Below are 13,514 nucleotides of genomic sequence, written 5' to 3'. Positions count from 1 at the left end.
TGGCTTGCAGTCACTGCTATGTATCCCCTTTTCTTATTTCTTTCTGCTTCATACACAATTAGGAATGACAGCTGAATGAATTGTGCGTCCCCTCCTACACTGCGCCCTGAGGCTGGAGCCTCTCCAGCCTCTGCCTCAGCCCGGCCCTGTTACTACTTATCACAACAAAATGCTCTATATCTTGGGGTTTTTTTTGCCATTTTGCTAAGAATTATTTTATTCTAAATGCATTTTAACGATAAATAATAAGAAAAAAAATTCATTATTTCTCAGTTTTAAAATAAAACATTCTACTGTGCATAAAACCCACACATTTTATTAGCCCATTTGTCTAGGTTATTACAATGTTTAAAATAGTTCCCTAGTACAATGTATGCAGACAATATTTTATTTAGAGATAAAGGTGAATTTTTTTCCATTTTGCATCCATCACTAATTACAAGCCAATATTTGCAAAAATAACAGTAATATACCCTATGACGTGCATATTAAAAAAAGTTCAGTCCCTAAGACAAATATACATATATATACATGCAAATGTTTTATTTTTGTTACAATGGGAGTGTGGGGGAGGAAAGGGGTTATTTTTAGTGGTAAATGTATGTATTAGTGTGTAATGTAATGTGTTAAGGTGTAATTTAGTTTTTGGCTACCAGATGTGTCCCCCCCCCCCCCCCCCCCGAAGTAACACATGTATGTGTTACTTTCTTTTTTGTCTTTTTGTCAATGACATCTCATTGATGTTGCGATTATTGACACCAGCACTTAGATTCGTGAATGGGAACAATATTCACATTCACATTCACTGATCTCGTTACTAATGGGTAGCGACAAGATCCCGTGGGATTGCGAGAGGAGAGCGCACAGCGGCAGGCAACTATCAACGTCCCTGGGACTGCAGATGAAGTCCTGCAGGGTGTAGATATACTGCCCGCTGTGCAGCAACTAGTTAATGGAGTGTTTGATAAACTGAGAAAACTATTAGATAAAACACATCTTGTAGTGGTTTACATTTTTCTATGGATTCACAGTCGGTAAGACCCCTCGTGATTACCAATGGGCCTATCGGGTCCCTGCTAGAGATGTCGCGAACCCTCGTTTTTTTTGTTCATGAACGCGAACTTGCGAAAAAGTTTGCGAACCGAGAATCATGTGAACTACAATAGACTACAATGGACAGGCGAACTTTCAAAACTACAAGCACTAATTCTGGCCACAAAAGTGATGGCAAAGATGTTTCAAGGGGTCAAACACCTGGAGGGGGCATGGCGGAGTGGGATACACGCCAAAAGTCCCCGGGAAAATAACAGATTTGACGCACAGCAGGGTTATAATCCCTAAAGGGCAGAAATCAAATTGCATTCCTAAACTGGAGACCTAAAGTGCTTGAAAACATCTTGCGTGTGTACTATACATGGATCAGGTAGTGTAATTGGTGTACTGTTTCACACTGACAGACCAAACTCACTGTGTGACACACCGCAAACAGCTGTTTGTGTAGTGAGGGCCGTGCTGGACTTGTGCGCACCATGGCGAGAGTGCAGGCGATGGTGGTTTTCAAGCCCATATGGTTGTGCTGAGGTAGCTCAATGACAGAACAACAGTGACTTTGTGTCCAGCTGATCGAATTTGGTCTGTCCACAATGAAGCAATGACCTTATTATCTTCTTGGGTCAGGAGTGTCCCCCAACACACTCATATAGCCGGTCATTGCTTCATTGTGATACGCAAGCCCCTTCGCCGTGGCAAGGTAACAATCACGAAGGGGAATTGACACATGCACATTCCTTTTGTTTTGTTGTTGCAGCCGCAGTGCAGCCAGAAAAATTAGGCAGGCATGTACACGCACCAGAAAAATTATTATAGTGGCCTTAAAAATTCAGGAATCCACCTGGAGTACTGGACCATGTTGGTGGTGGCGGAGAAGGCAGTCAAGTGGCCTGCAGGCAGAGATGCTGTGTGGGGACCGACTTAGTCTTGGGGCAGGCAGTCACACGGCGTGCAGGCAGAGATGTTGTGTGGGGACTGACTTAGTCTTCAGGCAGGCAGTAGCCCTCCGGGATCCATGCCTCATTCATTTTGATAAAGGTGAGGTACTGAACACTTTTGTGACCTAGGCGACTTCTCTTCTCACTGACAATGCCTCCAGCTGCGCAGAAGGTCCTTTCTGACAGGACGCTTGAGGCAGGGCAAGCCAGAAGTTGGATGGCAAATTTTGACACCTCTTGCCTCAGGTCAAGCCTGCGCATTCATTAGTTCAGGAGTTCATCGCTGCTCGGAGTGTCTACATCCGCAGTTAAGGCCAGGTAGTCGGCTACCTGCCAGTCGAGGTGTTGGTGGAGGGTGGATCTGGAAGGGCTAAGGCGAGGCGTTGGATAAAGAATAAATAAATAAGAAAGAACAGGGAGCCAAGGCAGAGAGAAACACACCCAAACAAAGTAAATGACCAAAACCTAAACCAAATTATTCATGAACATAGATCCTCACATGCACCATGTCAGCAATTCTGAATAAGAAAAGCACAAAAAATCTGGCTGACTCTTAGGTGCATGTAAAATCACGACAGCATTATCCCAGATGTACTCAGAGGCTGCAGTCCTCTATTAGAGAAATCAACTTGCACGTGCAAGGTACCGTACTGCTGTTTAGTAGCATGATTGCATAATCTCAAGAGAAGTGGTATCTTAGAGCTTCGAACAGTTATATGCAAAGAATGCCCCTCCTGGACCCAATCACAGAGCAGGGATAGCGTAGCACCATATATCGAGATCGTTTTTGAAAGTTCTACACTATGGATGTAAACGGGACCCAATCACAGTTCATATAATTGTGCATATAGAAATTATTGGATGTTTTTCAGATGTATGAGATTCAAAGCCATCAATCTATTGTGCAGTAGGGCAAAGTTCTCAAATATCTCCGAGATATCAATGGTCAAAGCATAAGCAGAGAGCAAGCTGGAGATTAGTTCAAAGCAAATCCACAAGCGTAAGCAGCTAGGCGATGCAATCAGGAAGATAGTGAGCTCAGTAGCCACAATTTGTAGTTACCGAACCAGCAGACAGTAGTATTGATTCCAAAGTCCATAAAGGAGTCTCTCTGGGGTATGAAGTGGCGGCCATACGCCCTTTACCTGACAGCGAAAGTTCGGGGTTACAATAAAGCAGTTCCAGTTTAGATATATTTGGTGTTGGGTATTAGTATTTTTTTGTTGTTTTACTAATTAGAAGGTATTACGTACTAACTATGCCGGTCAACCGCGCTCTGTCTCCCCATGCCGGCCTATCAGCAGTGAGGCGCATGGCAGTCCCTGTTTGCATCCCACTGCTCTGTGACGCGGATGTAAACTTCTGCGCTGTGATGCGGACTTCCGCTATGCGCATGTAACGATCGGTGTAACACAGAGAGGATCTGATTACCGGTGATCTGCAGTATCACTGGGAATACAGATATATACCAGATTATTGATGATCTGCAGTATCACCGATAATCAGATATATAAGCTAACCTCTGGACACCTGAGTGGAGTAAGAGTGTTTAGTGCAACAGTAATACTTTGAGGACTGAGCCTCAAGAACAAGTTCCGTACAGCAAGGAGTACTGCACAAATACAGATTCCTTCCGTAGACCTGGACTCTCCCGGGGGAGGAGTCAGGCTGAAGGTAGGAAGGACAGAACGGGAGTGACACCCTGGAGGGGGTGTCACTAACAGATCTAGGAACTGCCTCTAACAGTAAGGTCAGTTCTCGAGGTCGGACAAGCCAGGTCGAAAACACACCGACAGATAAAGTACAGATTCAGAAGGCAGAGGCGGAGTCTAAAGTACAGGCAGGGTTCGGCAACAGGGTATCAGAAATATCGAGGTACAAAATCAGGAGGCAGATGCAGGGTCTAAGGACGAGCCGAGGTTCGGCAACAGAGTATCAGAAAGGCAAGGTACAGGATCAGAGTTCAGCAGGATAGTCAGGCAAGCAAAGGGTCATAACAGATAATCACAATCAAACTAGTACTTTAAACTATCAACAGACTCTAACTAAGTGTAGGATTACAGCTCCAGCTGGTCCCGGCACACTTTCGGATCTGACTCAGGTCTGCGTGCTACCACATAGTGATCACAACGCCAGACAACCAGCAACTGAACAGCCAGCAGTATATATACACAGACACTCTCCAGCACCTCCCTAAGTGCTGGACCAATGGGAGGACACAGAATTGTCAGCTGACCAGCTTGGTCAGCTGACCTTCTTCTGGCAGCCATATAGGCTCTGCCTCTCTGCGCGCACGCGCTTCATTCTGAATCTTGGTGGACTATCAGTCCCAGCCACACCAGTACTGTCTTGCAATGTATCCAGCGAACCGAGCGTGGGAGATGCCGCACCACTCACTACACCAGCGGCGGCTTCCCCACGCTCACCCCCCTTGTCAGGGACACTGCCATGCGGCAAGTCCGCCGCCTCCAATGTGGATTCCGCCGCTCCCAATGCGGATTCCGCCGCTCTGCCTATGCGGCATGCGGCGGTTATTCCGCGTTGTGACGCCATGCTGGACGCAGAAACAGCCGCCTCACCATGAGAAGCGGCGGCTTTTCCGCGTTTCTTCACAGCGCGGTATGACGCTGCATAACATCTGTTGTCACTACCTAGCTGCTACGTGGTTGGTTGAGGGCAGTGCGGAGGCGGCGGGCGTGGCTGCACAGCGAACTTGAAATGCCAGCTTCAGTTTTATGCCGGACAGATATCTTTAAACACGCCAATCTCCGAAGAGGCAGTTATGAAGACGGTTAAACATGTCAGATAAAGGGCGTATGACCGCCACTTCATACCCCAGAGAGACTCCTTTATGGACTATGGAATCAATACAATTGTCTGCTGGTTCGGTAACTATGAACTGTGGCTACTGAGCTCAATATATTACTGATTGCATCGCCTTGCTGCTTACACTTGTGGATTTGCTTTGAACTAATCTCCAGCTTGCTCTCTGCTTATGCTTTGAGAATAGTAATTGCGGTTTGGTATCTTCCACTGCGGTGTCCTAATGGCCACAAATTTTTGGAAGGCCTCAGAGTCCACCAGCTGGTATGGTAACAGCTGGCGAGTTAACAGTTCCGCCAAGCCAGCTGTCAGACGCCGGGAAAGGGGGTGACTGGCAGACATTGACTTCTTCCGCTCAAAGATTTCCTTCACGGACACCTGGCTGCTGCTATGGACAGAGAAGCAGGAACTGCTCAAGGTGAGAGGCGGAGTGGAGTAGGGTGGCTGTGAAGCTGCGAGGGATAAAGGCTGAAGATGGCAGTCCCTGTTTGCACCTGAAGGAAGAAGAGGAGGTGGAGGGTGGCTTTGCGTTTGTGTGCTGCTTTTCCTCAGGTGGTCATCCCATTGCTGTTTGTGCTTTCTCACCATGTGCCTTCGCAAGGCAGTTGTCCCTACGTGGGTCTTGGTCTTTCCACGACTCAATTTTTGGTGGCAGAGAGTACAGATGGCATTGTTCTTATCTGAGGCAGACACACAAAAAAATGTCCACACCGCTGAGCCCTTGAATGACGGCTCTTTGGTGGTGGCATCAGCAGTTGACGTTGAAGGGCATGTTGGCTGGCTGTCCATAGGTGGCGATACATGCCGCCGGACACTGCCACCAGCTGTTTCTGACGACGAGCTCCCCTGCTTCTTTCAGCAACTCATCGCCTCCTACTCCTCTCTGACTCCCCCGTCTGAACTGTCCCCCTGTTCATCTTGTCTATTGGGAACCCACGTGACATCCATGGCAGTATCATCATCATCATCATCATCATTATCCTCCACAGCTTCGCTTGTATCAGACACCTCCAAAACTGCACCAACAACAGGTACTTTATCATCCTCACACCTTAGGTCCATACTGGCGGCTAACTCAGACATATGAGGTGGTGGTGTAACATGCTTAGCGCTGTCATCTTGTAACAATAATGGCTGTGAATCAGTTAATTCCCCCCCATATAACTCCTGCGAAGTGTCAAATGGAGCTGATGTTTTGCTAGTAGTAGCAGTGGTGGCTGTGGAGGAAGATATGTCTTGGTTCTGTGCGGAAGCTGAGGAAGATGAGGTGTTCTGTTCTGAGGTAGTCAACTACGTCCTGGCAATCTTGGGAGTTGATGGCACGTGTCTTCTGAACACTGTACTTTGGTCCAGGGCCGCACAAAATCACGTTAGCGCGACCTCGTACAGACCTGCCCGGTGGCCTGCCTCTGGCTCTGCCTCTGCCTTTTGTTTTGTCCATATTGGGGGGGGATGAAGTGAAAGGTATGCACTAACTTGACTAATACAATGTGCAGTGAAAAGGTTGCAGTGACTGGTATATAAAACTGCATGCTGTCACACAGGTGCGGTGAAAGGTATACAGTGACTGGTATTACAATACAATGTGCAGCTGTCACACAGGTGCAGTTAACAGGTATGCATGGACCGGTATATAAAACAGCGTGCGGTCACACAGAGGTGCAGTGAACAGGTATGCAGTGACTGGTATATAAAACTGTGTGCTGTCACACAGGTGCAGTGAAAGGTATACAGTGACTGGTATTACAATACAATGTGCAGCTGTCACACAGATGCAGTTAACAGGCATGCACAGACTGGTATATAAAACTGTGTGCTGTCATACAGGTGCAGTGAAAGGTATACAGTGACTGGTATTGCAATACAATGTGCAGCTGTCACACAGGTACAGTGATAAGGTAAACCCTGAATGTGCTGGGCCTGGCACAGTATAGCAATTTGCAAGAAGCAGCTGCGACAGACAGGGCTGTATATGCAGTGTCAGTGGGCCACACACAAAAAAAAAAACACATCACAAGAGCATTAGCTGTTTTGGTCGTGCTTTTCAGCAACAAATATCAGCAAGGAGCAAGCTAACAGACCTCCTAACTATTGCTTTCCCTATCTCTCCAATGTCTCTCCCTTCTCTCACTGATACTGCAGCACACAGAGTGAAAACATGGCCGATGCTGCTGCCTTGTATAAGGGGGGGGGGGGGGGCTACAGGGGGGAGTGCAGCCTGATAGGCAGCCATGTATCTGCTGACTGTGATTTAGAGGGTTAAAGTTTAGCCCAATGATGTAGTATAGGGGGTGGGTTGGACCGCCATAAAGTTCGCGTTCGGCTGTGAATGCAAATCCGCGTTGTTCGTGCAAATAAGTTTGCATGCAAACAGTTTGGGACATCTCTAGTCCCCACCAATCATACCCCAGCTGCAATCTCATCAAAAATATAACAATTTATAATTAATAACCCAATAAGGTTAATCCAAAATATAGTGCCTACTCATAATGATAAAACCTGGTGCCAAATCTCTAAATTACATGATGGCGAAATCTAGCGATCCCTGTGGATGGGACTGGAGGAAGCCCCAGGTATGTATAAAACTCGGGCATATACTCATCTCTGGTTTCCTTTATATTCCACCAAAACCTGGAATATACCGTATTTTCAGACTATAAGACACACTTAGCTTTAGAGGGCAAAATCGTGGGGGTGGGGGTGGTTTGGGATCCTAAACTCTGGTGATTTCTATAGTGCACGGGTATCTTATGGACCTTTCTCCCCAAACTGTCTCTATATTAGCTACACTGCCCAGCTACACTAGCCCCTGTGGCTACACTAACTCCTGCTGCCCCACTAACACTACACTAACCCCTTCTGCCCCCCCCCCCCCAACCTACACTAAGCTACAAAGCCCACACTACTTAAACTAAGCTAGAATGCCCCCACTACCTACACTAAGCTGCACTGCCCCCACTGTCTACGCTAAGCTGCATCAGCCCCCACTGCCTACAGTAAGCTACAGTGCCCCCACTACCTACACTAAGCTGCACTGCCCCCACTACCTACACTAAGCTACAATGCCCCCACTGCCTACACAAAGCTACACTGCCCCCACTGCCTACACAAAGCTACACTGCCCCCACTGCCTACACAAAGCTACACTGCCCCCACTGCCTACACTAAGCTACACTGCCTCCACTACCTACACTAAGCTACAATGCCCCCACTGCCTACACTAAGCTACACTGCCTCCACTACCTACTCTAAGCTACACTGCCTTCACTACCTACACTAAGCTACAGTGCCCCCACTACCTACACTGAGCTGTACTACCCCTTCTACCTACACTAAGCTGCACTGCCCCCACTACCTACACTAAGCAACAATTCCCCCACTGCCTACACTAAGCTACAGTGCCCCCACTACCTACACTAAGCTGCACTGCCCCCACTACCTACACTAAGCAAATTGCTATACTGTGCCAGGCCCAGCACATTCAGGGTTTACCCAGTGGCGTAGCTAAGGAGCTGTGGGCCCTGATGCAAGTTTTACAATGGGGCCCCCAAGCACTCTATACATAACAATTGATACGGCGCTCCAAAACCTGCCAATGGCAACTACAGTGTCAGAGCTGCAAGAAGGGGATGGGGAACAGTTTGTTTATGATTACCACTATGCAAAGTATCTATAGAAGTGATAATTATGAGCACAGGACCAATAGAGAGCTAATACTGCAGTTGAGGGAGGGCCTCTCGGGGCCCCTCTGGCCCAAGGGCCCCGATGCGGTCGATACCTCTGCAACCCCTAGTGCTACGCCCCTGGGTTTACCTTATCACTGTACCTGTGTGACAGCTGCACATTGTATTGTAATACCAGTCACTGTATACCTTTCACTGCACCTGTGTGACAGCACACAGTTTTATATACCAGTCTGTGCATACCTGTTAACTGCACCTGTGTGACAGCTGCACATTGTATTGTAATACCAGTCACTGTATACCTACACTAAGCTGCACTGCCCCCACTGTCTACGCTAAGCTGCATCAGCCCCCACTGCCTACAGTAAGCTACAGTGCCCCCACTGCCTACACTAAGCTGCACTGCCCCCACTACCTACACTAAGCTACACTGCCCCCACTGCCTACACAAAGCTACACTGCCCCCACTGCCTACACTAAGCTACACTGCCTCCACTACCTACACTAAGCTACACTGCCTCCACTACCTACACTAAGCTACAATGCCCCCACTGCCTACACTAAGCTACACTGCCTACACTAAGCTACACTGCCTCCACTACCTACTCTAAGCTACACTGCCTCCACTACCTACACTAAGCTACAGTGCCCCCACTACCTACACTGAGCTGTACTACCCCTTCTACCTACACTAAGCTGCACTGCCCCCACTACCTACACTAAGCAACAATGCCCCCACTGCCTACACTAAGCTACAGTGCCCCCACTACCTACACTAAGCTGCACTGCCCCACTACCTACACTAAGCTACAATGCCCCCAGTACCTACACTAAGCTACACTGCCCCCAGTACCTACACTAAGCTACAATGCCCCCACTGCCTACACTAAGCTACACTGTCCCCACTGCCTACACTAAGCTACAATGCCCCCACTGCCTACACTAAGCTACAATGCCCCCACTGCCTACACTAAGCTACACTGCCCCCACTACCTACATTAAGCTACAATGCCCTCACTACCTACACTAAGCTGCACTAGCCCTTCTACCTACACTAAGCTGCACTGCCCCCACTACCTACACTAAGCTACACTGCCCCCACTACCTACATTAAGCTACAATGCCCCCACTGCCTACACAGTGCCCTCACTACCTACACTAAGCTGCACTAGCCCCCACTACCTACACTAAGCTGCAATGCCCCCACTGCCTACACTAAGCTGCACTGCCCCCACTGTCTACGCTAAGCTGCATCAGCCCCCACTGCCTACAGTAAGCTACAGTGCCCCCACTACCTACACTAAGCTGCACTGCCCCCACTACCTACACTAAGCTACAATGCCCCCACTGCCTACACTAAGCTACACTGCCCCCACTACCTACACTAAGCTGCACTGCCCCCACTACCTACACTAAGCTACAATGCCCCCACTGCCTATACTAAGCTACACTGCCCCCACTACCTACACTAAGCTACACTGCCCCCACTACCTACACTAAGCTACACTGCCCCCACTACCTACACTAAGCTACACTGCCCCCACTGCCTACACTAAGCTACACTTCCCCCACCGCCTACACTAAGCTACAATGCCCCCACTGCCTACACTAAGCTACAATGCCCCCACTGCCTACACTAAGCTACAATGCCCCCACTACCTACACTAAGCTGCAATGCATCCACTGCCCACACTAAGCTAAAAATGTATTTGTCATACTTACTGATCCTAGGGCAAAGGCCTGCTGCCAGGTACTGGGTTGTTGTGGATCCTGGGCTAATGGCTATGGGGATGGTGTCCTGGTTTTGTTCAGTCCTGTGCAGGGTGGCAGGGTTGTGCTGTGAAACAGGTGGGAAAGATGGGATGCAGAAGCCACGCCAGTGCCACTGCAGGAGCCGGAGTCACGTGGACAGCTCCAGCTGAGGCCCCATGTGAATCAGTTGCAATGTTTCTGGGTCCGCACAGCGGAGGTGAAGACTACATTGATGGCCTGAGAAACAGGAGCCAGAGTCATGTGGACAGCTCCAGCTGATGGCCCTCGTGACTCAGCTGCCGATGTTCATGGGTCCGAGCGGCGGTGGTAGTGAAGGTGGGATGCAGGAGCCAGGCTGCTGCAGGTGCCTGGAATCACATGACCAGCTCCAGCTGATGTCCCATGTGACTAAGCTGCAATGTTTCTGGGTCCGGGCAGTGGCGGTGAAGGCAACATTGGCAGCATGAGAGGCAGGAGCCCCTGCAGGGTCAGAGTCACTTATGAACGGACGTCCAGGGAGCAAGAGTGCAGTTCATCAGCTGCACAGAGGAGAGCCGAAGTGCACACGGAAGCAGGATGCAGGACTTGGAGCCCACAGCTGGATAGGTGAGGGCTTCTATTCTGGTACGTCCTGCACCTGCTTTTGGGGGACATCAGACCACACATTTGGACTTTTGGGGGAGAAAAAGTGCTTCTTATAGTCCAAAAAATATGGAAATTTACCTCTACTTTTTCTAATGATTGTACTATTTGGTTAATCAAGTAAATGGTCAATATCTTCCTGATATTGATAATTTACCTGGTCTACCACTTTGCATCAGAGGAGCTGAACAGATCCAAGTGTCCCCATCTCTGCATATTGGAGTGCAGCAGGACCAAATAAGAGGTTTGACTCACCTGCTGCAGGAGGATACTACCTGCAGCCCAAAAAGTGACTCATAAACTGTATCTTGTTAACACTGAGTGCAGCAATAGTTGTGGTTGTTTAATACCATGTTAATTGTCAATGTGACAAACACAGTACTTACAAATAGGTCTTTTGTCATAACAGAAATGGGTAAAGTAGTAAAGTTGCAGAAGAAAGAAGCTACAAGTCCTGCTGTTACTCTTCTTATTTCCCATGATCCTGAAGATATATCAGTGGATCTGGTTCTTGCCCTAAGCATGAGATCCTGGCCTAAAGAAGCAAATGGTGGAATGAACATTGACGGCTGGCTTGGCGCCAAGACGAAACAATCATACAAAAGAGGACCATGCTATGTAGTACCAAAACAAATCAATTCAGGGAAAGGTTTCAGAGGTAAATTTAATCACTGTCTTGTGGGACAGCTTTTTTTGCTACATACTTCTTTCTGTGCATATTTTCTCTCATTCTACAGTATATTGTTGGGCCCCATTCACAACATCAAATGCGGATGGCCGTGCGATTGGAACGCAACATGTACGAACGCACTCCATCTGCGTTTGTATGCGTTGCGTGGCTGATCCCATTCACTGAAACTGAAAGTGAATGGGACAGCCGCGCGTTTTGTTAAAAAATGCGTGCAGCATGTGTTCACGGACCGCACTGGTCCAGAACGCATGCAGTGTGAACACCAGACAGTGCAGTCTATGCACTTTCTGATGTCCTGCATGTCTGCCTCCTGCACGCGTTGCCGAAATCTGGACGGCAACGTGTGCATTGTGAACGGGGCGTTAGTGTAAAGGCAAGGCTGCTGTGGACATTGCTTGAATCAGCGAAGAGCAAAAAAGGATTCTTGTAGTAGGTACTACCTTTAAAGAGACTCAGAGATGAGTCATGTGGCCGTTTATTTACTTACCCGGGGCTTCCTCCAGCCCCATAAGCATGGATGCGTCCCTTGCCGTCCTCCCGCATTCCTACATTCAGCCGCAATCAACACCCGCTACACGGCTCATTAGGGCTCAGTTTGACACGAGTGATGTCAGCCGGGGTCTTCTGAGCATGCGCAGAAGGCCCCACATTGACGTCACTGAGCCGTTTACCGGAGAAGTATGCAGCTTCACGGAGGCACTAAAGGCTGGTTCACACGGACGCTTGGCGGCGTTTACCGCCAAACGTTCGGGACTTGTTGGCTAAATGCTCTTATTTAAGTGAATGTGAGCGTTTAGCATCGCACTGTACCGGCGATTACCGGCGATTGCGGAAAGGTGGAGTTCCAATCCCGATTAGACGCGTCGTTTCAGCTGGCCCTAGAAGCCGCATGCAACATCCAGGGCCGGCTACGCTAGCCGCGGCGGCTTTATGTTCCCTTGAGGGGTCGAGAAACGCCGATCGCGATGGGAAGCCGACGATCGCCGTACCACTGCCCCTGAATGAGACGTCACAGGACGACGCTGCTTCCCGGCCGCCCCATGCCGCCTGCCATCCATGTGAACCAGCCCTAAGGAGGACAGCAAGGGACACTTCCATGCTTATGGGGCTGGAGGAAGCCCCAGGTAAGTAAAAAAACGTCCACATGACTCATCTCTGAATGTCTTTAACCTCCCTGGCGGTACGCAGTTTAAGTGGCTGCGTCCGCGGGAGGGATTTTTTTAATTAAATGTTGTTGTTTTTTACGTTAACTAGCACTAGGCTTGCTAACTATGCTGCCCAAGTCCCCCGGCACCTCTCCGACCCCCCCCTGATCGCCGCCGGCAACACTCACCAGTCCGCGATCCCATGAAAGCCGCAGCTTCCCAATTAGCATCACTCGTCTCTATGGCGACGATCGGACATGACGTCATCGACGTCATGCGCAGTTCCGATCCTCCCCATAGCGAAGCCGGATGCTGATTGGGAGGCTGCGCCATAGCGGGATCCCTGGGGGAGTACGTGTACCGGCGGTGATCAGGGGCGATCGTAGGGGACCGGAGCGACTTGGACAACATAGTTAGCTAGCAAAGTGCTAGCTTAACAAAATGTAACAAATTTTATTTAAAAAAATCCTCCCAGGGCGATGCAATCCCCTGCGGCGGCTAGCCCGACACTATGTCGGGCTTACCGCCAGGGAGGTTAAGGAACACTTAAAGGGGAACTGAAGAGAGAGGTATATGGAGGCTGTCATGTTTATTTCCTTTTAGACAATACCAGTTGCCTGGCAGCCCTGCTGATCCTCTGCCTCTAATACTATTAGCCATAGCCCCTGAACAAGCATGCAGCAGATCAGGTGTTTCAGTGGTTCAGACTTATAAGTCTGATCTGACAAGACTAGCTGCATGCTTGTTTCTGGTTTTAATCAGATACTACTGCAGAGAAATAGACCAGCAG

At 48.9% G+C, this 13,514-nt stretch overlaps 1 protein-coding gene across 1 annotated transcript in view; it reads left to right on the top strand.

Moving 5' to 3' along the window:
* Window positions 1-13,514, top strand: part of LOC137571812 (cyclic GMP-AMP synthase-like) — a 60,737-nt gene that overhangs the window by 30,778 nt on the left and 16,445 nt on the right. Inside the window, exon 3 of the mRNA XM_068281489.1 lies at window positions 11,298-11,546. Within this exon, the coding sequence (XP_068137590.1) occupies window positions 11,298-11,546 (249 nt within the window). The remainder of the gene's footprint in view (window positions 1-11,297; window positions 11,547-13,514) is intronic.

The sequence above is a fragment of the Hyperolius riggenbachi genome, chromosome 4 (genome assembly GCF_040937935.1).
Source record: "Hyperolius riggenbachi isolate aHypRig1 chromosome 4, aHypRig1.pri, whole genome shotgun sequence".
Lineage (NCBI taxonomy): Eukaryota > Metazoa > Chordata > Amphibia > Anura > Hyperoliidae > Hyperolius > Hyperolius riggenbachi.
Note: the sequence above shows the minus strand (reverse complement) of the source record. Positions and strands in the feature narration are given on the sequence as shown.